The 26,146-nt window shown below is 40.4% G+C and overlaps 1 protein-coding gene across 2 annotated transcripts; it reads left to right on the top strand.

The window, feature by feature from the left end:
• Nucleotides 1-4,022: 4,022 nt before the first annotated feature.
• Nucleotides 4,023-25,903, top strand: CD53 (CD53 molecule). 2 transcript variants are annotated; one of them, XM_025872384.2, is made up of 8 exons: nt 4,023-4,178; nt 18,180-18,259; nt 20,133-20,309; nt 21,757-21,831; nt 22,343-22,438; nt 22,958-23,038; nt 24,117-24,200; nt 25,043-25,903. In XM_025872384.2, the coding sequence occupies exons 2-8, from the start codon at nt 18,197-18,199 to the stop codon at nt 25,112-25,114; spliced, it is 648 nt and encodes a 215-aa protein (XP_025728169.1). In that variant the 5' UTR covers nt 4,023-4,178; nt 18,180-18,196; the 3' UTR covers nt 25,115-25,903. The 2 variants fall into 2 exon arrangements, with proteins under 2 accessions (XP_025728169.1, XP_025728171.1); XM_025872386.2 differs by lacking the exon at nt 21,757-21,831.
• Nucleotides 25,904-26,146: the final 243 nt, after the last annotated feature.

The following is a 26,146-nucleotide window of genomic DNA, read 5'->3' as shown; positions in this document are numbered from 1 at the left end:
CTAGAATCCATCACTTCTGTTTCTGAGTCCAGGCCTCAGTCCCCTATATCACACCACCTGCCATCTTTGGTTATTCTCCTTGCCCAGGGACCAGAAGGAGCTCCCCCTGGGGTACACTAGAATTGCCTGTAGGATTACCATTTTGCTAGACTTGGCTAGGAGAGAGTATAATGTATCACGGTGCACAGAGCTGGTGACATCCTGCACTAGCCCCAATTCCCACATGAGTTCACAGCCTCAAAACTGGTAAGGTAGCCTCAGGGTGTTTGTGGCCAGTACAATTGCTGTCAGCTGAACAAAAACATTTCCCCATTATCCTTTCTGCAGGAAGCCACAACTCCAGCCTCCCAAATGGGGAAGAGGAGCTGTGAGGTACGGAACCGGCTTCCTATTTCCATTGAGCTATGGCAATGACATTTTCTCCAAGATAGTGAGGGCTGCAGGACTGGAGGGGCCACAGCCCTGGGCCCACAACTGAAAACAAACCCCAACACTGGTAAGGGAACCAGGAGCCAGGCCCTCTGGACGAATGCTTTTCGATCCTTAGGGTCGGGCAAAGAAGACAAGAAGCCACTAAAGTGGGGGAAGGATGAGCCCCACCCCTCTGTTCTCTGAGCAGTTTTGCTTTCTTCAATATGAGTTATGGTTGTTCTGTTTTAAGCTTTATTTGAATGAAGAATTTTGCTGCTATATATGTACACTCACACATACACACACACACGCACAACTTTTTTTTTAACTAGACCTTTTCAATTTAGCTTCCCTTACTTCCCCTGCTGGAAAGATACACCAAAACAGGGAGCTCACAGTTGGATTAATTTATGCCCTGTAAGGCCAAGGACAGTTAGTGTGCCCTGACAGAGAGGAGAATACGGAGGGAGTATTTAGAGAAAGCCACAGCTTCTGGGGTGACCAGCTTCTATAGATGATTTTGTATCACAGTTACCTGCACTGTATTTTTTAAGCCTCTAAATCTCGGGGCAACCTGGGTGGCTCAGTCAGTTAGGCGTCTGCCTTCGGCTCAGGTCATGATCCCAGAGGCCTGGGGTTGAGCCCCACAACAGGCTCTCTGCTCAGCACGGGAGCCTGCTTCTCTCTCTCCCACTCCCCCTGCTTGTGCGCTCACACTCTCTCTCTCCTCTCAGTCAAATAAATAATAAAATCATTAAAAAAAATCTATAACTGACTTGTCATCTGTAAATTGGGTCTCAAATCAACACTTCTCAATGACATTATCCCCAGGCTTATCAAGGATGCCTGTCTTTGTGGGGCACTCAATACCCCATGTTGGCATGGCCTTACCCTGACATATTTGTTCTTTGTGGCTTAGGAGTGAATTGGCCTGCAAAAGGAGCCTCTTGTCACTCTGATTTAGATTCCTTCTGAAGAGAAGCGAAGGGAATGCTACACAATGAGCTAGAAGTTCCTGATTCTTGTCCTTGGACAGTGCATTCCTTTGCTGATGGATGGAAGGGGCAGTAGATGCACAGTCAAGGCTGGATGTGGGGTTGGGAGAGGAATTCATAGCCGCTTCAGACAACACAGAGAGTAACTGTGTTTGCAGAGAGACCTGTCACCCTGCTCTCTCTAAGCTCAGGCAGGAGGTCAAGAAAGCCCATTTCATCTGTGCTACAGTGTCATACAATCTTGGTGGGTTCTCATGTATCCATCCCCACTTGAGCTCAAAGAAGATAGAATCCTAACAAGAGAGTCATAACTTTCATGTGGAAATTATGAGTCTTCGGCACAAGGTGACCACTTCCTATGCACTGAGTGTAGAACTTACTTAACAAAACAAAACAAAACCAAAAACCTAAGGGGAAATCATGGAAGAGTCGTAAGCTGGGGAATGGCATGATTAAATTATCATTTTTAAAAGGCTTTCATTGTCGGTGCTGAGTGAGAAAACATCCAAGCTGATCTTGAAGGAGGCTGGGATGCAGTGAAACAGGTGAGAGATAAAGATTAGTGTGTGGCTCTGGAATTGGAGAGAAGTTGCCCTTTTTGAGAAATATTGAGGCAAAGGTACAATTTCTAGGACTTGGTGATTGATAATATGCCATGATGTGGGACAGAGGGTGGCCCAAGAGGATGCCTGACTTGGGCAACAGGGCGGTTAGTGGTGCTTTTCCCTGAGATGATGAATATAGGGGAGGAGCAGGTTTCAGTAGGAGAATGCCCAGCTTCTTAAGCTGAATGTTGTGTACTGGATTGCAGGTACCTGCGTGGAGCTCAATGAGAACTCGGATCACACATATAGATCTGTGAATCTTTGGCAAAAAGAGATAGTAACAGAAACTACAGAGAATGGGAGCCAAGCAAGAAGTCTTTTCTCAGCCCCTCTACTGCAGGGACCCCTCTACAAGAGCAGCCCCGAGTGAGGGGCACCGACTCCTCAGACTGATGCCAGACGAAGAGAGGAGAATTGACAACAGCATTTCCTACAGTGCCATGATGCTGAAAAACTGTTCCCTGAGAAAAACCATACACCCAGCCCCCCTACACACACATGCTGTTCCATGATCATATAAGTTTAGAAAAATCTGCACTTAGAGAATATTAAGGACTGACACGTTCCGTAATCAAGATCTATTTCCTTCAGCATTCTCCATAAGCCAGCCCTGGTCAGAGGTGATTCCAGAATCTGAATGTGTCAGGGTAAAGGAAGACAGAGAAAGCTAGCTTTCCCAGACGCATGTTTTTAAGTCGAGCACTGGGGAGAATGTCCATTTTTCCTTTACCAGATAAAAAAATTGTGGCTCAGTGGTAGGTTCCGCATTTCATGGCTGGCTAGGGATATGTTGGGGTTATCACTTAGCCCCTAACTGTTTCAATCTAAGAAAATCCCAGTAGACACAGCAGAGAGAAAACTGGAAATATATATATATAATAATTATATATAATTTTCAAAATCTACTGGTCGTAACATTCTCTGTGACTTTGAATTTGCGTCCCAACTGCTATTTCTTCTTATTATTTCTTTTTTATTTTTAAACTTTTTTAAAAAACTTTTTCTTAAAAATTTAATTTATTTATTTTTAGAGAGAGACAGAGGGAGAGAAAGAGAAAGCACAGTGGGGGGGTGGGAAGGTGCAGAGGGAGAGGGATAAGCAGACTCTGCACTGAGCACAGAGCCTGATGTGGGGCTTGATCCCACAATGCTGAGATCATGACCTGAGCTGAAATCAAGAGTGGGTCACACAACCAACTGAGCGTCCAGGCACCCCCACCAACTGCTATTTCTTAACTGTATAATCTTGGGCTAAATATCTAACTTCTGTGAGCCTCTGTTTTCTCATCTATAAATGGGGAAATAAGGGTAACTAGCAGGATTATTATTAGATGTTACTATTAATAAACTGAAGCTGAGAGGTTGAGATTTGCTCAGTACCACAGAGCTAACAGAGATAAAGCTGAAACTCAGAACTTTGGGTTCTAAATCTGGGGCTCCCTTTACTAACCAAATCATTTCTACCGGTGTCACTTGGAGTGTGCCTTGGGGTTTACCCTTGACAATATCCTTACACAAGGAAAGTCCAGCTTCTGAGACACAGAAGTCTGAAAATGGTATCCCAATCCAACAGGAAACTAGAGATCTTCTGGAAGGCAGCTGGAAGGAGGGTGGGGAGAAGGCCAAGTGGTTTGAGAGATATTCCTGTCTCAGTCCTAGAAAACTTCTAAAAATAATTATTTTGGGGTTCCACTCCAGTTTCCATCTACCAAACGGGGGGCCAGACATACTTATTCTTGAACAGATCCACACATAATTTTGAGGTGCTATCTTGACTGAGAAGCACTGACATTTTCTAGGCAGAAATCAATACTGAAATCACCTCAGAATGCACCAGGGCTCACCGATGAGTGCCTGGAAGAGGTCTTTGACTTTTCTGTGTTTCATAGAAACAAGTTTATGTATTTGGGTGGGTCATGGGAGTAGGTGTCTAAAAAGCCACAGGGGAAGGATTGCATCTCTAAGGTTAAAGAGAGCAGGCCGAGCCTCACTTCCTCCCTCTCGTCAACTGGGCTTCCTGTTGTCACAGTGTGAGCACATTTATTTTCCCTTCACTTCTCCTTTTACACAAATAGCCCCGGACATCCGTGTTACCAGCCTCGTTGTGACCACCTCAAAGATAATCACCGATCTTGCCTAAAGGACTGAGGAAGAGTGCCTGCGAAAGGTAAGCTTGGTGACATTTTAATCTGGCTTGACAAGACCTGAATCATATTATGTGGGATAGGGTGTCTTAGGATTGTCTGTACACCTCTTCAGTAAGTCTAAAATCTCCGCAACTGCTATTTCACAAATATTTAGTGCAGGAAAATAAAAAGATCAAGATCCTGGCACCCCTCAAAAGACAAGCAGGCCGTAAAGACTTTTCACTAACCAGATTCCTGTTATCTGATACCTCTTTGGGTCAGGGCATTCATGAGCTTAAATTGTTTCAGAACTTGAATTTCTGTGTGTAGTCATTTCTGATGCCTGGAGCCTTCTGTGGGACATGACGTTGGGGAGATTTCATACATACTTAGGTCTCTTAGAAGATTGATCTTGTGATTTTAGAGTGAGGAGAGAACCAATGGCCAGAACCATTTAGAGAGGCAGTTGGGAGATGGCAGTTCTTAATTCGATCAGTTTTCATGACTCTCACTGTGATTCCTCAGAGCCACTAAATAGAAGGACAGTTACAAATGACAATACCCAGTTCATAGTCAGGAACACAGGGCATGCCCACTGCCTGTATATCAAGAGGTAAAAGCTGAACACCCCTAAGAGATGCTTAGATTGATTGTTTTCAAACAGCAGGAAGAACATTGTGATTTATTCCGCCAAATAAACTTGTCCTTGGTATACAAAACATAAATATTGATAAATATAACGTGACATGCACCAACCAACAAATTTTGATATTGTAATGATTTCTAATTCATGCCCTGTAACTAGCGACTGGGGTCTCATGGACTCAGAAAGTCAAAGTCAAGCTTTGGTCCTGGATTTCTGTGACCACCATAGTCATTACTACAGGTCAGGAGACCACAGGAAACACTAAATCAGAGCTTTCTCCTTCTAATACCTGCAGGAATCTCAACTGATTATGCCCTAGGGGGAGAGGAAGGCCCTCAAGGACGATTACTTACCAACTTAACAATGAGGGATGGCAACGTCACCAAGGGCTCTAGATTCCCAAAGTACCTCAGGGGCCATTGAGTCATGAATTTAAAAATAAAGACCAGATTTTTTATTTTATTTTTTTAAGATTTTAAAAAAGATTGTATTTATTCATTTGAGAGAGAGAGAGAGTGCAAGTAGGGGGCGGGGTGGAGGAGCAGAGGGAGAGAATCTTAAGCAGGCACTGAGCACAGAGCCAGACGCAGGGCTCTATCCCACAATCCTGAGATCATGACCTGAGCTGAAACCAAGAGTCAGACGTTTAACCAACTGAGCCACTCAGGTGCCCCTTAAGATTTTATTTTTAAGTAATCTCTACACTCAATGTGGAGTTCTAACTTAACCTCGAGATCAAGAGTCACATGCTCTACCAACTGAGGCAGCCAGATGCCCCAGGACCAGAATTTTTAATGAATTCATTTAATAATCATATATTAAGTGCCTCCTGGGGCCAGGCACTGTGTTTTGGAAGATTCTGGTGGGGAGACAAAAATAGCAAGGTAGAGATTTGTCCCCAAAATAGTCCTGCCCTTAAGGAACTCCTATGGAAGATAAAAGATATCAGTGCTTTGGAAGAGAATTGAGCAAAAGCAGTCTTAGGTGCTGGCTAAACAAAGAAGTTTTGCTTTCTCAATCTCCACCGGAATCTGCACTGTTTTGAAATTGCGGTTGGTTTGGAATTGAGACTGAACTGAAGCTTGATTTCCTGTGTTGTTTTCTGTGTGGGCCAATTAAGCATAGTTAGCTTTTAAGTAAAAGGATTGGGTGCCTTTATACCCACAGGGAATGATTCAAAGCCCATTCCTTCACAGCTACTGCTGCTGAGGCCACTTCACCTTTGGTAATTGACCCGCACAAACGGGCAAGGTCAAACTCCATTGGTCTTTTGTTTATAGTATCCTCAGGTTGACCTCTGACCACCCAAAGGGCTTTGGACTCTAGATCTGAAGACTGTTCCCCTTTTTCAGTCCCACCCCACAGCTTACGAACAGCTAGGCATGGTGCTAAGTCCCGGAGACACGGGGATGACTGACGTGCTTATCAATCTCAAAGGGTTTGTGGATTCTGGCGTGGTATACAGACACAACACACCAATATAGCACAATGCAATCTTTTCTATCATGGAGGAAGAGTGTGCACACAATGTGGGAGGAGTGTAGGAGTGTGCCTTGGAGAGGAAGTGACTGCTTGGGTTCATTTTCAAAGAAGTACAAGTTTGCTATGGAGACTGGGGGTAACCATGCATTCCAGATGGGCACAATACATGCACACTCAAAGAGTGTGACCCCGCCCCCCCAAATGCATTTGAGATGAGAGTAAGCAGGTGAGCAGGAGCAGAGGAAGTGGAAATCTCTCTCTCCTACTTGGTTTAAGAACCCAGCATCTGAAAGTGAAAGGCAAGATCAAACAACTGGGCAGGTCCAAGGTCTAGGCCTGGCCGTGACTATGCCTGAGACATCAGAATTGATGGGATGGGATGTGGCTTGAAATGAGGGTGAAGGGGAAAGTTTCTTACTTCTTAATCTCGATTTTCCCTAGGTTAGGGTGAAGTTTGGAGCTCTTTGCGAGGTTATGGCCACTGTCTCTCAACTTCTGTTCCAGGAAACGCTGTGTTGATTTAGTTACAGTGGTTTGGTTTGTGTTCCTAAATTAGTCCTCCCCCAGTACTTCCTGTACCAAGGGAGCATCCAGTGTGTGCAGGTCACCCTGGGCCTGCAGACTGGGTACCTGCCCTCAAGAAGCTCCAGGGCCCAGCTGCCACTGCAGGTACAGAGCACCAAAGTAAAGGAACAGAGAAACGAGACTGCTACACAGAGCAGGCCTCTGGGGATGGGAGGCTGGGATTGCAGCTGGAGGGTGAATGTGGGGAGGTTGTCTGGACACAGGCTTTGAGAAGAAGGAATCCATTTACAAAGCCATTGGGTGAGCACTCCCAGAGTGGAAGCCATGGATGTTGGGACACAGAGGCAAGTCCTCTCTTCATTCCCTAGGTCACCAGCACACAGGACCATTCTTTCCCAAGCAGGAACATCAGTACATCACAGCTATGGTCAAGGACTGTTGTAAAGGAAAAGGTGCCACAAGGGATACATTTCTATAATCATTTAAAATAAGAGCCCTATCTATTTTACATAATTTAATTTGGGATTATTTAGGTTCAAATAAAGTGTTCAACTTGTAGTGAGAGCCCAGTAAACATTAGCTATTCTTAAAACATTCGAAACTGCTTATTTTCCAGGCAAGGTGAAACTTGTCCAAAGTTATAAAACTAGTTAAATAGTAATTCCTGATTCTCCATGGAATGCTCCTTCCTCCCCATTACACACTATACTCTCTTTTCTTATAGACTTCCTATTAAATAAGCATCATTAGATGGTGTTCTTTGTTTACATAAATTTCCAGTGCATTTTAACATAAGCAGACATAAAAAATCCAACTTAATCATAAATCCAATTGATCTGAAGTCATATGCTAGCAAATGAAATATTTGAAATATATTCAACTTGTCACACTTTTGTTTGACATTTTATATTTCAGGAGAACTAGATTGAGGAATGGGAGTGAGAAATTATTTTGATACTTCACATCTTTTCAATTTAAACTCATGGCTTAATACTCACTCTCTATCAGAAGCAAATAGAGGCCTTAAAGAATTATCCCATGGTTTGTTCTTCTAAAAACAGCTCTTGTGGAATCTCAGTATTTATGCCATCAAGGATTTACGATGTAATGACTTAAAGATCAGAATTCCTTAGATCATTTACTCATATTCAACTCTATCTCTCTCTCAATTCAGACTTACAGAAAACTTGCAAAACTAGTACCAAGAATTTCTGAACACCCCCCCTTTCACCTAGATTTCCCAAATATTAACATTTTATCACGTTTTCTTTATCCTTCCTAGACTTTCTCATTTGGGAATAATTGTTGGCATGATATCCTTTCCCACAGAGTGCTTTACTGTGTATTTTCTTTCTTTTTTAAGATTTTATTTATTTATTTGATAGAGAGACTGCAAAGTGAGAGAGAGTGAGAGAGACAGAAAGAGAGAAAGAGAGAGAGAGAGAGAGAGAGTATGGGGGGGAGGGGCAGAGGGAGATGGAGAAGCAGATTCCCTGTTGAGCAGGGAGCCAGCCGAGAGGCTCAATCCCAGGACCCTGAGAGCATGACCTTAGCTGAAGGCAGATACTTAACTGACTGAGCCACCCAGGCGCCCCTACTGTGTATTTTCTATGAGCAAAAACATTCTCTTACTTATCACTGTATAATAATCAAAATCAGGAAATTGACACTGATACAATACTGTTACCAATCCATAGATTTTATTCAGATTCCATCAGTTGCCCATTGGTATCCTTATAGCAACTCAAAATCTTGGATTATACCTTGCTTTTAACTGTCCTGTTTCTTTATCCTTCTACCTGGAACAGTTCCTGAGTCTTTCCTTGTGTTTCATGACATTGATATTCTTGAAACGTACAGGCAAGCTATTTTCTAGAATATCTCTCTATTTGGCTTTCTCATGTTTCTTCACGACTAGATTCAGGTTATTCAGACTTTTGATGAGAATACCCCAAAAGTGGCTTTTATTAGCCCACAGAGAGCCTTGCTAATGCTGGACATAGCTTGCCTGAACCCACCATAGATGGCTCTCCAGAACAGGGCCCCTCCACAGCAAAATTCTACATATTTTTAGGGTAAGGAAAGAGAACCTCTAGGAAATGAGCCTCTGAGATCATCTGGATTTATCTTTTCTCACTTCTTTCCTCCTCCTTGCTTCTTTCTTCTTTCTCTTTTCTTCCACAAATCACCAATTTCTCTCCCTGATAACAGCTTTGAAAAGGAAAAAGTTTTCACCAGACCACAATTTTGGGGAGCACTGAGATGACAAACACGTTCCTTTGACAAAGTGATGGAGAGATGAGAAGAAACTAATGCGTAAATGTTGATGGTTTGGTTTGGTTTGATTTTCGTACGGCCCTTCCCCGCCCCTGCGATTGCTTATTACTCCCTCAGAGAGACATACCTGCGTAACCCCCATTCCTCCTCAGCCACTGTTCACAGGGCTTCACTCTGAAAGATGGAAGGAGTCTTCCTGACGCTCATCACACTGCAAGGGGTGAGTCAGGTTGGTAAGTGAGAGGCAGAAAATGGAGCCTGGGGCAGTGGAAGGAAGGTGGGCTGGATGAGGAAATTGTGAAAGTTATAGAGGTTACACAAGTTGCACAAAGCCACATTTCTGGCAGGTAGCACTGCCAGAATTCAAAATTAGATTTGTCTGATTCTGTCACTAGTGTCTATCAAACTGTGTTCTGTAGAACACTATGCTCTCTGAGCTGTTATAAGTAATCTTCAAAATAAGAATAGGTTGGTAGTAACAATGTACCTTAGCATATAATGAGTTTCTCGGAAGTCATTCATTAAAAGAAGTTTATTGCTTTTTCTTTTATTTTCATTTAATCCTATTTACTTTCAAAATTATTTTACCATGGCTTCCTTTCATTCCTTTTTTTTAAGTTTTTATTTAAATTCCAGTTAGTTACCATACAGAGTAATATTAATTTCAGGTGTACAATATAGTGATTCCTTATGGTTTTATTTATTTGCTTGTTTTCATTTGGGGAACATGTATTAACATCTCATAAATATAATAGTCTTCATAACATCAAAGCTGTCTTGCTGTGGCTCCAAGATTGGATCACATAAGGCTGGACTGAATTGATAGCTTCTTGAAGCTTCTGTCCCAAACTTAGCTACTTCTAAGTTTGATTGAATTCAGGACTAGATATGATGGCCCTGTAAGAATGGACCAAAAAAAAAAAAAAAAGGAGAAATTGAACTAGAAATCTGTAAGACAGTTTACTAGCCCAAGATCTTTGCTTGGAGGGAACTGAAAAGTGAACTTCATCCTTGGCCACAGTTAACTGGAGTTTGGTCACAGGGTTTCCTGGAAGCTGACGTCAGGGACTTTCTTGACAGAGCCATGAGTCATGCAGCAGATTTTGACTGCAAAGAGGAGTCAGTTCTTCCAGACAGTTGGGTTGGAAGGGGCAGGAGCCCAATAGCTGATGAAGTCACAACGAAGAAAGGAAGGGGAAATGGAGTGTCATTCTGTCTGGGTTAATATGAAAACTAGGGCCACGCACGTGGTAAAAGTAATGTCAATCTTCACCAAATGGGCAGTTTTTCTCCTTCAACCAGGGGGAGTCTGAGCAAATGGAAAATCAGGGAAGGAGAAAGAAGAGGTTCTTCTTCCCATCTGTGAGGGGAAAAATCAGTAGGGATATCCACAGGTCTGTGGACGCTTCATTAGTTGGTGCTCTGTGGACCATTTGATTACAGGGGCCTGAAGGAGTGATCATGGGATCCCAGGATGCTGGGGCTGTAGGGACTCTAGGAGACATCTGGCCCAATCTTCTGTGTAAGTTATCTGCCCACATCCAAAAGATTAGTCTATTGGCAGAATAAACCTCAAGCCCAAGGCTTCTGATGATGTAGTGTGTATGTAGTTCATTCCACCACCCCAGATTATTTAGAGTTCATTGACAAAGGCTTATTGAACAATCTTACATTTTTAGTGTAATCAGGGGACTGTGTTAGATCTCGAGGATTCAAAGATGAATAAACTAGCTCCTACCCTCAAGGAGTTCACATTCTAGAGAGGGAGGAAATAATTATAAAACAAAGAGGCTAGTGCAACAACAGAGATTGCAGGTATTATGGGCACTCCTCGTGGGGAGTGGGGTTGGGTGTGGAGAAATAGATATAATCAGAGAGGGCTCCCTGGAAGAATGACACTGGAGCTGAGTGTCAGGATGAATAGTGGCTAGCCAAATTAAGGGGTCAGAGGGAGAAAAAGCAGCAAATTCCAGCAAAGAACCCTATGAGCACAGGTGAAAAAGGAGGCACTGAGATAAGTAGTCTATGTTAATTGCTGGATTTTAAGATTAGCAGCACTATCAACAATAGCCAAATTATGGAAAGAACCCAAGTTTCCATCAACTTATGAATGGATAAAGATGTGGTATATAGGTACAATGGAATATTACTCAGCCATCAAAAAGAATGAAATCTTTGGGGTGATGGGCACTAAGGAAGGTATGTGATGTGATGAGGTTTTATATGAAACTGATGAATAACTGAACTCTACATCTGAAACTAATGTACTATATGTTGGCTAATTGAATTTAAATAAAAAATATATTTAAAAAAAGAATGAAATCTTGCCATTTGCAATGACGTGGATGGAGTTAGAGTGTATGATTTCACTCATGTGGAATTTAAGAAACAAAATAGATGAACATATAGGAAGGAAGGGGAAAAAAAGAGAGGGAGGCAAACCATAAGAGAGTTTTAACCATAGAGAACAAAATGAAGGTTGATGGAGGGAAGGTGAGTGGGGCATGGGCTAGATGGGTGATGGGTATTAAGGAGGCACTTGTGATGAGCACTGGGTGTTGTATGTAAGTGATGAATCACTAAATTCTACTCCTAAAACCAATATTACACTATATGTTAACTAAGTAGAATTTAAATACAAACTTGAAACAAACAAAAATAACAAATTGTTCTTCTCCCACCATAAATAAACAAATGAATAACTGAAAGAAAAAAAGTGCTGGCAAGGATGTGGAGAAAATGAAGCCTGATGCACTGTTGGTAGAAATGTAAGTTGGTACAGCCCTTATGGAAAACACTATAGAGGTATGACAAAAAGTTCAAAATAGAACTACCATATGATCCAGCAACCCCACTTCTGGATATATACTCAAGTGAATGGAAATCAGGATCTCAAAGAGATACCTGCATTCCCATTCTGCAGCATTATTCACAATAGTCAAAATATGAAACCAATCTAAATGTTCATTAACGCATGCATGCATAAAGAAAATGTGGTACATACTCCCCATGGAATATTACTTAACCTTAAAAAAAGAAGGAATTCTTGACATTTGTGACATCATGGATGGACCTGGAGGACATTATGCTGAGTGAAATAAGCACAACAGAGGACAAATACTTTATGGTGTCACTTATATGTGGAATATAAGATAGTCAAACTCGTGGAAGCATAGGGTCCAATGGTGGTGGCTACCAGCTTGGGAGAGAGGTAAATAGGGAGGTGATGGTCAAAGGGTACAAAGTTTCAGTTGCCCAAAATAAATAAGTTCTGGAAATCTACTATACAGCATAGTGACTACAGCTAACAATACAGTATTGTACATTCAAAATTTGCTAAGAAGGTAGATCTTATATTAAGTATTACTATCACAAAAAATAAAAATAATAAGAGTGGGGATGGGAGGAAACTTCAGGAAATGATGGATACATCTATGGTCTTGATAGTGGTGATGGTTTCACAAGTGTACACTTATCCCAAACTCATTGAGTTTGTACAGCATTTTTACATGTCATTCATATCTAAAGTGCTTTTATAAATTAAATAAATAAATAAATAAATAATAAAATATAAGCCAGGGAGGTTGCCATGAGTTTGGAGAGATGGACAGGGCAAATTAGGAAGGACTTTTTGACATTCACATATATACATAAAACCATCACTACATCACGATAACAAACATTCATCACTTCCAAAAGATTATTCATGGTCTTTTGTAATCCCTTTCTCCTGCCTGTCCCTACTCCCCTTTTATTCACCGAACCCCTGCCACCACCACCACTTTCCTCTGCCTCTGTCCCCAATCATTGATCTGCTTTCTGTTGCTATATATTAGTTTTCATTTCTAAAATTTTATATAACTGGAATCACACAGTACGTACTATTCTCTTTGTCTAGCTTCATTCATCCACCATAATTATTTTGAGATTCATCTATGCTGTGTTGTGTATCAATAGTTCACTTCTTTTTATTCCTGAGTAGTATACCATTTGATAGCTATATCACAGTTTGTTTTTCCATCTATCTGTTAATGGACCTTTGGGCTGTTTCCAGTTTTTGGCTATTACAAATAAAACTGCAATGAACATTCCTGTACAAGTCTTTGTATGATCATATGCTTTTCGTTCTCTTGGTAAATACCTTGGAGTGGAATGGCTGAATCATATAAGTATATGTTTAATTTTTCACAAAACTGGCAAAATATTTTTCAAAGTGGATATACCCCTTTACATTCTCACCACATTCTCATCAACCCCTGGTATGGTCAGTTATTTTGTCTTTGTTCTTTTAATTTTAGCCACTCTAGGAGGTATATTTTCCATCCATGCATCTTCTTTGGTGAACTATCTGTTTAGATTTTTGTCCATTTTTTTCTTTTCCATTTTCAGATGGGATTGTTTGTTTTCTGAGTTTTGAGAGAATGCCCTCAAGGTCCATTTATGTTGTCACAAATGGTAGGATTTCCTTCTTTCTCATGGCTGAATAATACTCTTTTATATATTTATGCCATATTATTTATTTATTTATTTATTTATTTATTTATTTATTTTTAAATATTTTATTTATTTATTTAACACACAAACAGAGAGAGAGAGAGCATGCGAACACACAAGCAGGGGGAGCGGAAGAGGAAGAGGGAGAAGTAGGCTCCGCGCTGAGCAGGGAGCCTGATGCAGGGCCCGATCCCAGGACCCTGTGATCATGACCTGAGCCAAAGACAGCCGCTTAATTGACTGAGCCACCCAGGCGTCACTATCCCACATTTTTTAAAGATTTTATTTATTTATTTGTCAGAGACAGAGAGAGAGAACAAGCAGGGGGAGCAGCAGGCAGAGGGAGAAGCGGGTTCCCCACTGAGCAAGGAGCCCGATGTGGGACTCAATCCCAGGATCCTGGCAACACGACCAGAGCCAAAAGCAGACACCCAACCAACTGAGCCACCCAGGCGTCCCTATACCACATTTTTTTTTTTTTAGTTGAAGTGTCAATGGGCATAGGTTGTTTTCATGTCTTGGCTACTGTAAGTAATGCTACAATGAACATGGATACCTCTTTGAGACCATGATTTCCTTTCCTTTGGATATATACCCAGAAGTGGAATTGCTGGATTATATAGTCGTTCTATTTTTAATTTTTTGAGAAATCTCCATACTGTTTTCCATAGTGGCTGTAACCAATTTATAGTCCCACCAATAGTATGTGAGGGCTGTCTTCCTGCATATGCTCTCACCACTTGTTATATCTTGTCTTTTTAACGATAACCTTCCTAACAGGTATGAGGTGATATCTCATCACAGTTTTGATTTGCATTTTCCGTCTTGATCATTAGTAATGTTGAGCATCTTTTTTTTTATACCTGCTGGCCATTTGTATGTCTTTTTTGAAAAAATGTCTATTCACTTCCTCTGCCCATCTGTAAATCAGATTTTTGTTTTTGTTTTTGTTTCTTACTATTGAATTACATGAGTTCTTTATATATTGTGGATATTAATCTCTTATCAGATATATGATGCAAATATTTTCTCCCACTAAGTAGGTTGCCTGTTCATTTTGTTGATGGTTTCCTTTGCTGTACAGACCCGCTTGTTTATCTTTGCATTTGTTGCCTTTGTTTTGGGGTCATAACCAAGAAATCCTTGCCAAGGCCAAAGTCAATGTGCTTACCCTTTATGTTTTCTCCTAGGAGTTTTGTGGTTTCAAGTCTTACATTCAAGTCTATAATTCATTTTTTAATTTTTTATTTAAAGTCAATTAGGTAACATATAGTGCATTAGTTTCAGGTGTAGAATTTAGTCATTCTTCAGTTGCATATAACACCCAGTGCTCATTACATCAAGTGCCCTCCTTAATCCCCATCCCTAAATTATCAATCCCCCCACTCACCTCCCCTCCAGCAACCCTCGGTTTGTTTCCTAGATTTCAGCATCTCTTATGGTTTGCCTCCCTCTCTGTTTTCATCTTATTTTATTTTCCTTTCCCTTTACCTATGTTTATCTGTTTTGTTTCTTAAATTCCATATATAAGTGAAATCATATGGTATTTGTCTTTCTCCAACTGATTTATATCACTTAGCATAATATCCTCTAGTTCCATCCATGTTGTTGCAGATGGTAAGATTTCATTCTTTTTGATGGCTGAGTAATATTCCATTGTATATATATATATATATATATATATATATATCCCATATCTTCTATATCCATTCATCTATTGATGGATATTTGGAATCTTTCCATATTTTGACTATTGTTGACATTGCTGCTATAAACATTGGGGGTACATGTGCCCCCTTTGAATCGCTATTTTTGTATCAAGTCCATAATCCATTTTTATTTTATCTTTGTGATTGGTGTAAGATAGTGGTCTTATTTCATTCATTTTTTTGCAGCTGACCAGTTTTCCCAACACCATTTATTGAAGAGACTATATTTTCCCCATTGTATATTCTTGGCTCCCAATGTCATATTATTTTGATTGCTATAGCCTTGTAATATAATTTGAAATCAGGAAATGTAATGCTTCTAGTTTTGTTTTTCTTCCTCAAGATTCCTTTGGCTATTCAGGGTCTTCTGTGGTTCCACATAAATTTTAGGATTGTTTATTCTGTATCTGTGAAAAATGCCATTGAAATGTTTATATATATTGCATTCAACCTGTGGATCATTTTGGGTAGTGTAGACATTTTAACAATATTAATTCTTCCAATCCAGAAGCATGGAATATCTTTCCATTTATTTGTGTCTTCTTACATTTCTTTCATCAATGTCTTGTTTTCAGTGTCTAGATCTTTTACCATTTTTGTTAAACTTATTCCTAAGCATTTTATTGTTTTCCATGCTATTTTAAATGGGATTGTTTTCTTCTTTTTCTGATAATTCATTACTTAATGTTCTTTAACCCAATTAGCTATCTCGGGGCATACCTGGAGTACTTAGACCATTTCATTTACTTGCTATTAATATGGTTAGAGCTGAGCATATTTGTTTTCTATTTGTCCCATCTTTCTATTTGTTTTTTGTTTTTCTCATCTGTTCTTTGTTTTTGTCTTAGTCTGTGCAGGTTGCTATAACACAATACTACATACTGGGTAATTTATAAACAACAGAAATATATTTCTCACAGTTCTGGAGGCTGGAAGTAAGATCAGGATGGTAACGTGGTCAGGTGCGGCCTCTCTTTTGGGTTGCAGACTTTTTGTTGTGTCCTCACGAGATGGAAGGAGCTAGGAAGATTTCTGGGGTCTCTGTTATAAGAGCTCTGATCTCATTTAGGAGGGTTCCATCCTCATGACCTAATTGACTCCCAAAACCCTACGTCCCTACACCATCATGGGCATTAGGATTTCAACATGTAAATGTTATGGGGACACAAACATTCAGACCATAGCGGTTTCCTTTTTCCTCTTTTTGTCAGGCTTCTTTCAACTAATCCAGTATTTAGAAAAAATTTTATCTCCTTTGCTGGTTTACTTTTTTAAGGTTTTATTTATTTAGCCTTTGCTGACTTACTAATTATAATTCTTTGTTTTGTTATTTTAGAGGCTGCCTTATGGTTTATACTGTACAGCTTTAATCCATCACGGTCTATCTTCAAGTAGCATTACCACACCACATAATAGAACCTTATAGTATTCTTCCATTTCTCCCTTCCCAGAGAGTTCCTTTAAAACTAAATAATCATGGGTTCCATTTACTGAGTATGGTCATATATCAGTCTGTTGTAATATTTTTTAATCTTCACATCCACCCTAGGAGTCTAAGTATTACCCCCATTTTACATAGGAATAAATTGTGACTAGAAATGTTAAGTAAATTTCCAAATGTCATGTAGCTATTTGGTGGCCTATGTGAGAGTTGAATTCAAGTTTGACCTCAAAATCTAGGTAGTAAATCACCATATTAACCTCCCAAGTATATACAAACACACTTATAATCAATTTTATTTTAACTTGGCTAAAATACTGATGAAGAATTAAGAATAATCCTGAGGGTCAAGACAAGAAGGAGAAAGGGAAAAAGAAGGACAAAGTAAAGGAAAAAGAAAATAGTATGAGATAAATATATATATTTGGTCTTTTCAACAGAGATTATTCTATTGTGGAACACAAATAGGTCATCAGGCTTATCAACAGCCTAGATTACCTATTCCTCAAGACCATCTGATTTCTGATACTGTTAAGAGGGTACAGGCAATGGATTGTACAAGCAATCTATACGCTAGAAAAGGCATAGTTTTAATGGGAAAAAAACAATAAAATGACATTTTGTTCTATATAGCAGTCTTATATGCAGTTTTAAAATATGAGTTACTCTATAGAACCTAATTGTGTCTGAGAGAAAATTCAAAATTGTGTATCCAGATTTCTAGAATTGAGGGTGAGGGTTTGCACATTAATGTTCTGGCTGAGAAAATGAAATTATATGTATTTTTTAAATCAAGCTCCCATTGTTATCTCTTTTCATTTCTCTACTGGATATTTGATTGCTAGTTTTATCTCTCCTATAAGATTGACATCTCCTGGAAGATAGCTACTGTTTAGTCACAGTTATATCTCCCACAGTATCTAGAACAAAAAACATCATAAATGTTTCTTCAGTAAAAGAATGAATCATACATAGGTATGTTCCCTCATTTTCATGCGGAGAGGTTTATAGACCAAATGTAGTATATGCATGCATATAAGGGCATATAAGGAACTGGCTGATCAAGTCACTGACCTCCACAGCTGATAAATTCCTGACCCCTGGGCTGCCTTCTTGAGTAAATGCCCAAGCACTAGTCTCTGAGCATTGGCCTACTGTGTGTTACTGTGACTCACTCTCCTCCAAGAGCAGCTCTATTGCTTTCCTCTACAGTGCTTAATTCAGTGATAAGCATTCTTGGCTTGCTGAATTGGAGCAAAAGTGAGTGTCCAAGATAAACCAATTGGTACATCAGTTCAGAGACTGAGAAAACAGGGATTTGGGGGAAACTTCCCAGAGGAGACTCACAGCTCAAATCCAAGGTGATGCTGGAGATCTTGAACCGTGAACATATATGCTGTCCTCTTCACTGATGCCACCTTACAGAGCCAGGTAACTTACTTCCTCTTTTTTTCCTTTCACTTTTTAGAGTAAGAATATCCCAGCATGGGCATGAGTGGCTTGAAATTGCTGAAGTACGTTCTGTTTTTCTTCAACTTGCTCTTTTGGGTAAGTGCGCCTCTTCTGAGCATGAGGAGCTCATCTCCTCCTAGCTACACTCTATTTCTCCTCTACTGAAGAGCCTGGTATGGAGAGCAACCCATGCATGTCTGAATGGCATACCCAACTTACAACAGGGGAATAATAATTTCCCTTCTTTCCATCCTGCCATTGTGTAAGCCTGTAAAATTGAGAAGTACCAGTGCAGTTATCTTTTTTTTTTTATTATGTTCAGTTAGCCACCATACACTACATCATTAGTTTTTATGTTCAACAATTCCTTAGTTGCATATAACATCCAGTGCTCCTCACAACCATGTCCTCCTTAATATCCATCCCCCAGCTACCACATCTCCCCACACCCATCCATTCTGAAACCCTCAGTTTGTTTCCCAGAGTCCACAGTCTCTCATGGTTTGTCTCCCTCTCTGATCCCCACCCCCTTCAGTTTTCCCTCCCTTCCCCTATGGTCTTCTGTGCTATTCTTTATGTTCCACATAGGAGTGAAACCATATGATAATTGTCTTTCTCTGTTTGACTTATGTCACTCAGCATAATCCCCTCCAGTTCCATCCATGTCAATGTGAATGGTGGGTATTCATCCTTTCTGATAGCTGAGTAATATTCTATTGTATATATGTACCACATCTTCTTTATCCAACGCAGTTATCTATAGGCATGCTATTTCTCTCTCTGGGGACTTTAGGCTACTACTGCTCACTGCTGACATCTATGGGTGAGAAACCTGAGACTCTACATTCTGTGTATAAGTAACACTTTCCTGCTCCCCTCCTCCCCTTAATCCCTTGGATGAATAGCTGATTGAAAGTTTTATGTTAAAAAGAAGAAGAAGAAGAAGAAGATAGCAGGAGGGGAAGAATGAAAGGGGGGAATCGGAGGGGGAGATGAACCATGAAAGACGATCGACTCTGAAAAAAAACTGAGGGTTCTAGAGGGGAGGGGGGTGGGGGGATGGGTCAGCCTGGTGATGGGTATTAAAGAGGGCACGTTCTGCATGGAGCACTGGGTGTTATACGCAAATAATGAATCATTGAACACTACATCAAAAACTAATGTTGTAATGTATGGTGATTAACATAACGTAATAATAAATAAATAAATAATAAATAAATAAATATTTATTTATTGAGCATGTGAAAAATAAATAAATAAAATAAAAAATGAAAATCATCCATATACAAAAAAAAAGGGACATCACCTTTTCTGGGACGGTTTCACCATACCAAATTTAGCAATTGAATTTCAAATATAGGATCAGTTTGCACTCGTGTCTATGAGAAGATTCTTAAAAGTTTGGCTTCTCTAGTTTTCTGCCTAGCAAGATAAACTTCTCAACCAGGGCATCCCCTCTACATGGTTGTGGTTTCCAAAGGGAAGACCATGTGCAAGATGTGGTGGGAACAAGGAGTAGGGGATCTGAAGCATGAAGATACTATATGACTCACAGTGAGCTTCTTCTGGTATCTGATATGGGTAGGATGAAGCATGAGTAGGACATCACAGGAGAAAAGTAGGATCACCTCTTTTCTAGGTGCATGGGGAAAGCTGGGTAAAGAGGTTGTTCCTGAGAGTCTTGATAGAGCCAGTGGAAAGATGTGGTTTTTTTTTTTTTTTGATTCATTGGTGGCAAAACTTCTTTATTTTTTTTAATTTTTTTATTACATTCATTAGCCTGCATATAGTACATCATAAGTTTTTGATGTAGTGTTCAATGATTTCATTAGTTGCATATAACACCCAGTGCTCATCACAACATGTGCCTCTCTTAACACCTATCACCCGGTTACCCCATCCCCCCATCCTAATCTCAAGTGAGAATGTGAACAGATATTCAAGAGTGTTGTGGAATTCTTTCTTTCAGTTCTGTGGTTGCGGCATTTTGGGCTTTGGGATCTACCTCCTGATCCACAACAATTTCAACCTGCTCCCCTCCCTCACACTGGGCAATGTGCTTATCATCGTGGGCTCCATTATCATGGTGGTTGCCTTTCTGGGCTGCATGGGCTCCATCAAGGAGAACAAGTGCCTGCTTATGTCGGTGAGTCTCTTGCAACAGATGTGTTACCCTAAGTAGAGAGACATGATGCCTTAAGTCCCAGTAAAGATGTTTCTTGGTGGCTAACCTATGGGCACAGGGAAATTATAGGACCATAGGATTGGCACTTTAGGCCAGCAAATCTGTCTAGACCAATAGTATTTTTTTTCTGACTGGGGTCTCAAGGAAGAGGACATTGCTACCCCCCTTGGGATTCATTGTACAGTGTTAAGAATGACCCTTGTCATAATTTCCCTTTATGGCATTTTATTTCTTCATGTCTCATTGAAATCAAGTGTCATCCGTCTGCCTAAATGCTTTTCACATTAGTATGTGTTTTTAGGATCTGAGTCAGAGTCACTCATTGATGGAAAATCTAGTCTCTAGATTCTTCTGAGTACTGTGACCCTCCTAAAATGGCAGAATGTGCTTCTCTATCTCAAATCTGCACAAGATACATGATGGTGTGATGACCCAACTTAAGGGAGGACCTAGGTGGCTGCCATTTTGATCTAACGTGAGAGATGCTAGAGCTTTTTAGTTGTTCCCTGTCAGTTAAGTGTCGTGAAGAGCATCTTTAGGCTTAGGTTTTGTCTGTAAGCTCTATGAAAGAAGAGTTCTGGTATCTCTAAGTGTACACAGAACAGTGCTTGATATAACAGTGCCACTCCATCCATAGAAGGGTTCCCAGTCTCCTTGGTTCTTCCTTAAGTCATTTGGTTAATCTTTCCCTTATGGGCCAATTCTTAAACTGGAGCCCAGACATAGAATAAAAAAGTTCTTGTTTTCAGCTCCCAGATTAATGGCAAAAGATAGGAGATAATAGACATAAGGAAAAAGCTAAACAGGTTTAAACAGTTGAAATTAATGTTGGGATGAAAAGGTGAAGGAGAATAAGTGAAAATGTATTTTCTGCTGTGTTTGATTAGTATAAAGGGAGTAAGCATCTACAGTTGGAAATAAATAAGGGTTAGGACTGTGATTAGGATACCTCTTCTCCCCATCTGTACAGGGCTCCTCTCAACTTCCACCATCACCTGCCCCCGACCCCAAACTAGCCCTGATCTTGCAGAAAGGACCAGGCTCCAAACTCTAAAGGCACATAGTTTACTGCTTTTTTGCTCAACTCTTTCAAAAAGCTGATGCCAAAATTGCTTCACTGATTCAACAAATAGTATTGCATACTCATTAGGTGCATGGAGCTGTATAGGCACATGGGAAAGGGAGAACAACGTTAGAGGACAGCTGATCTGCCCTCTAGAGACTTGGAGTCTAGCTGTAGAAAAATGACACATATCCCTCACAAAACAAAAGGCTTATGAAGATCTCAGCAAGCAGGAATAGGAACTTCTGTACATGTGCAGAGACATGCCTGGATGCTCCCAGGGTGGAGTAGGAGTGAGGGAAGAACTAGGATCAGTGCTATGAGCATGTCTCTGCTTTGCCTCAGTTCTTTATCCTGCTGCTGATTATCCTCCTTGCTGAGGTGACCTTGGCCATCCTGCTCTTCGTGTATGAACAGAAGGTAAGCGATAAAGAACATCTCATTGTTGTATTTCTGACCGTGGAGAAGAAGTAATAGAGATAGAGGCAAAGTGGAAGGATGGAAGAAAGAAATTAATTGTAAATGGGGAGGGGAAAAAATTTCATGAAAGATAGCAATTGAATCATGCTTTGAAGGATGAATAGGAAGAGCAGTAAAAACAAGTTTATCTTCCTCCTACTTCCTTTTCTCCATGTGTTTGGCAGTAGAAAATGTCTGTCTCCATGCCTAAGAGAGCCCATGCTTTGTCTTCCTCTGAAAAACCAGAGTTCTGGAAGGACAAGAGACTACTATGTACTTCTTCCTGCAATGCTATCTCAAGTCTCAGCACTTCTCCCTGTCTATAAACTCCCTCTCCTGGCTTCCTTAGCTCTGAGGAGATCATTTGGAAGGGAGGAGCAAATGGAACCACCAGCCATTATTAGAAATTGCTTGTTCCTTGAACTCACCTGCTTTTTATAATGTCTTCTCTGCCGGAATATGCCCCACCCAGTTGAATAATTATGTGTCTGAGAGCCTGACTGACAGCATTCAGCGATACCACACGGACAACAGCACCAAGGCAGCATGGGATTCCATCCAGTCATTTGTGAGTACAGATGGAATCCTCCTCAGCTCAGCCCAGACTTAATTTTCCAACCTCAGTGCCTGGAGGCTAAAGGGACTTCCTTTCTTGAAAGGCCCAGAATCTAAGGTCCACGGCCCCTAGGTCCAAAATAATGTTTAGCAGTCACAAACAGGAATCAGTCTGATTGGTACGAAGTTCTCTACATTCTCTCATCCCTCACATTCTTAGGTAGGCTCATTGTCTAAGCCCTACTAAGATCTAAGGAAGACCCAAACATGTCAGACCAAGTTCCCTGTGTGCTTAATTTTTCATCTGTAAAATATGAATAAGTTAAACATGCCCTTTCTATTTCAAGGAGTCTTATGTGAATGAAATGGTATAATGGATTTGAAAATATTTTGTTCTAAGGAGTCATAGTAGATAAGCCAATTCTGTATTTTCCGCTAGAGTCAGATCTGAAGGGTCTACCTTTTCTCCAAATTCCAGTTTTCCTTCTGTTGACTTTCTAACCATCATGTTTTTGGGGGATTTGGCTTTTAGCTGCAATGTTGTGGTATAAATGGCACAAATGATTGGGCCGGTCACCCACCAGCATCTTGCCCCTCGGATCCACAAGTTCAGGTAATTTTTTGGCAACTTTTCTGTTATTAGCCTCTTTGGTTAAACTTTCAATATCTTAGAAACCCCAGTCATACAGGACTTAGTCCTCCCAACCAGAAACAAGAAACCTTAGATAAAATAGAGGCCAAGGAGAAAACCCGGGTAACTAGACAAATTAGACAAAAGTTGTCCAGACAACTAGACAAAAGAAAAAAAAAAGGAACAAGCTCATTAGACTAGCGATGCCATCACAAATCTTGCTATCCTAAACTATTACGTTAGAGGGGGAAAGTTTATGTGATAGTGGCAGAAGGTTATATCTACATTTTTCTTGAGCAAGAAGTAGGTCTTATGGTTGAAAGCGAAAATTGTAAAGTTGAGGTAGAAAACCTCCCCCTCTTCCTGTTTCTCTATTCTTCTTCTTTGGAAATGGCAACATCCAGCCCCTTGATGAAATGAATCATAAGTAAAGGAGTCTGGAGTCGGGGGAGAGAGAGTTGGTAGAACTGTTGAAACAACCTGCCGACTTAATTCAGACCTCCAGACTAGGCCCAGAGAAAAAGCCAAGATTATATTCCAAGATTAAGTTCCTAAATTCCTGTTACCTGGTGTTATCCACCTTGGGATTGTTTGAAAATCTCCAAACTTTTAGGTCTATGAAGAAAGACTGAGACACTCACCAACTAGCCCTGCCCTGGAGCTTGGTAGGGCCATGATAGACTTAGGTTTCAGCAGAAGCTGAAATGCAACCAATCCCAGAATTGCATAGGTTACCTCCCCCATTTATTTGTCCCAAGTCAGCAGTGGATGTTTAAAGAACTTAAGGACATCTATTGCTGAAATGCCTCTCAGGAGCTAGTTTAACTCTGTGTGTAGACATCTAGGACTTCTGTGTTAGGTGCCATTGTGATGATAACAACACCAGAAAGTCTGTAGTTTAATATTCTTTACTTCATGCCTATAGAAAGAAAGATAGAAAGAAAATAAAATGGCCTAAGTCTCTTGGCATAAGGCTAAATATAAACTATCTTCTGAAATTAGCTTCCTGATAAAGTCAAATTATATAGTGGTATCCTTTGTACTTGTAATTTTTTTCTAGGGTTGCTATGCGAAAGCAAAACTGTGGTTTCACTCCAACTTCCTGCACATTGGAATCATCACTATCTGTGTTTGTGTGATCCAGGTAAGAACATAATCCTGGGACCATTGTGTAGATTAAATTAGGTAAGTCAGGTAAAGTTTTAGAACAGTTCCAGGTATATAGTATATGCTCAATAAATAAGAGTTTCCTCAGTCATGTAGCAAATGATGTCATTACCAATTTAAGGCATACAGAAAATATGCTGCAAGATCTATCTGGTCAACTTATCCCTAAGAGATATGAGTACTTCATAGTCAAATTAAAAGTCATCAAGCAGACCCCTACTTTGGTCATTCACTCAACTGGTATGGAAAACTTGTGATGGAGAAACATTCTATGTGAAAAATTGGCCTTATATGCCAAGCAGGAGCTGATGATAAAAATCATAATCAGTTTCTTCCTTGTTTCTCTGCTTAGCATGATAAGTCAGGGGTGAATTGGGGATAGTTTTGTGTTCTTTTTTATTATGTGACATTTCTACTATTTTTATACCCATGTATTTTGGGTATGTCACAGAATAGCTAAAATGTAATCAAGAAGCTCAGGGGGAAATAATTTTTCTCTGCTTGGAAACTAAGGAGTCTCAGGGCACAGGTAGAGATGACTCATTGCACAAAGTGTTGACTTGTGCAGTACTTGCCTATACAAGCGACTTCTTAAGGAGACAAAGATGTCCCAACACTCTATCCTCTACTATTTTGACAACATCACCCTCACTACCATTCTAAAGCTGAAGGAGAGAATAGGGAAGGAATTGGAAGTAATGGCAAGAAGGGTTGTTCCAGTGTAATGGACACTTTCTTTTTCTCTGGGGCTAATCCCAGGGGTGTGGGAGAGATGGCCCCTCCTATGAAGACCTCACATTTTCTCAACTCTTTTCTCAGGTGTTGGGGATGTCCTTTGCGCTGACCTTGAACTGCCAGATTGATAAAACCAGCCAGTCCCTAGGGCTGTGACATGATACTGCCTTATGCTGGAAAGGCTTATTTCATCTCTGGAAAACCAAAATCAGTTATTAGCAAGAAGCCCTAAATGATCACCTCTTGGCCTGGTGTCTTTGTCCCCCTCTCATCTTTTCCCTGTTTTTGTCCCTGGATCATAGAAACAGAAAAGAGGGTATTAGCCAGGCATTTCCCATCTCAGGCACCAGAACAATGATTCACCCACTCATGGGGCAGCTCTGTCCCTCAAGGAGGTGACACTAATATCTGAGTGTTTTTTGGACATGAGAAGCCAAGAGAACCTGCAGCACTAATAGTTCAAGGTCAAAGGATGGGTCTGGGACTTGAATTTTTGCATCTTCTTATTGTCAAATAAGGCTCTAGCCTCTAAATCATGTCCAATCCACTCTCCAAAGCCAAGCAAAAGACAAGCTGAAGGGAGCTCTGGGACAAGACTCATTGTCACAACCCTCCGCTTCCTTTTGGCTGGGCCTGGTCCTTGACTACAGGAATGACAGAGTACTCTTTCTCCAAAGGGTAAGGTTTCTTGCAACTTCCTTATTAAAGGGCCTTGATTCATTCTGTCTTTCCAGAAGAAACTGTCCAGTGATTCATATCCTGACTTCAGCCAATCTCTTAGCCTTTGAGTTACATAGCTATGGAAGAACTCAGCAGGACCAGTATCTCTGGTGGTTTAGCTAATAATCACATTTGTAAGAGTTTTGGTGTTATTTTTCTATCAAATAAGGTTTTGTTTATGTACTATTTTATCTCTTCAATAAATAAAATAGCTTATGATCTCAATCATTACATTTTCATTCCTATATCTCAAATATGTTTTCTGTGAGTCAGACTGATTGCCCTGCCAGCAAGCCAGGTATATTAGTTATCCATTGTTGCATAACAAATTATTCCAAAACTTAGTGGCTAAAAACATAAATTTATTATCTCACATTTTTTGTGAGTGATGAATCTGCTCCCAGATTCGGGAGCAGCTTAGCTGAGTGATTCTGGTTCATAGTCTCTCACATGACTACAATCAATATG

The sequence above is a fragment of the Callorhinus ursinus genome, unplaced genomic scaffold (assembly GCF_003265705.2).
Source record: "Callorhinus ursinus isolate GAN/ISIS: 27379988/994484 unplaced genomic scaffold, GSC_fseal_2.0 scaffold9, whole genome shotgun sequence".
Taxonomy (NCBI): domain Eukaryota; kingdom Metazoa; phylum Chordata; class Mammalia; order Carnivora; family Otariidae; genus Callorhinus; species Callorhinus ursinus.
Note: the sequence above shows the minus strand (reverse complement) of the source record. Positions and strands in the feature narration are given on the sequence as shown.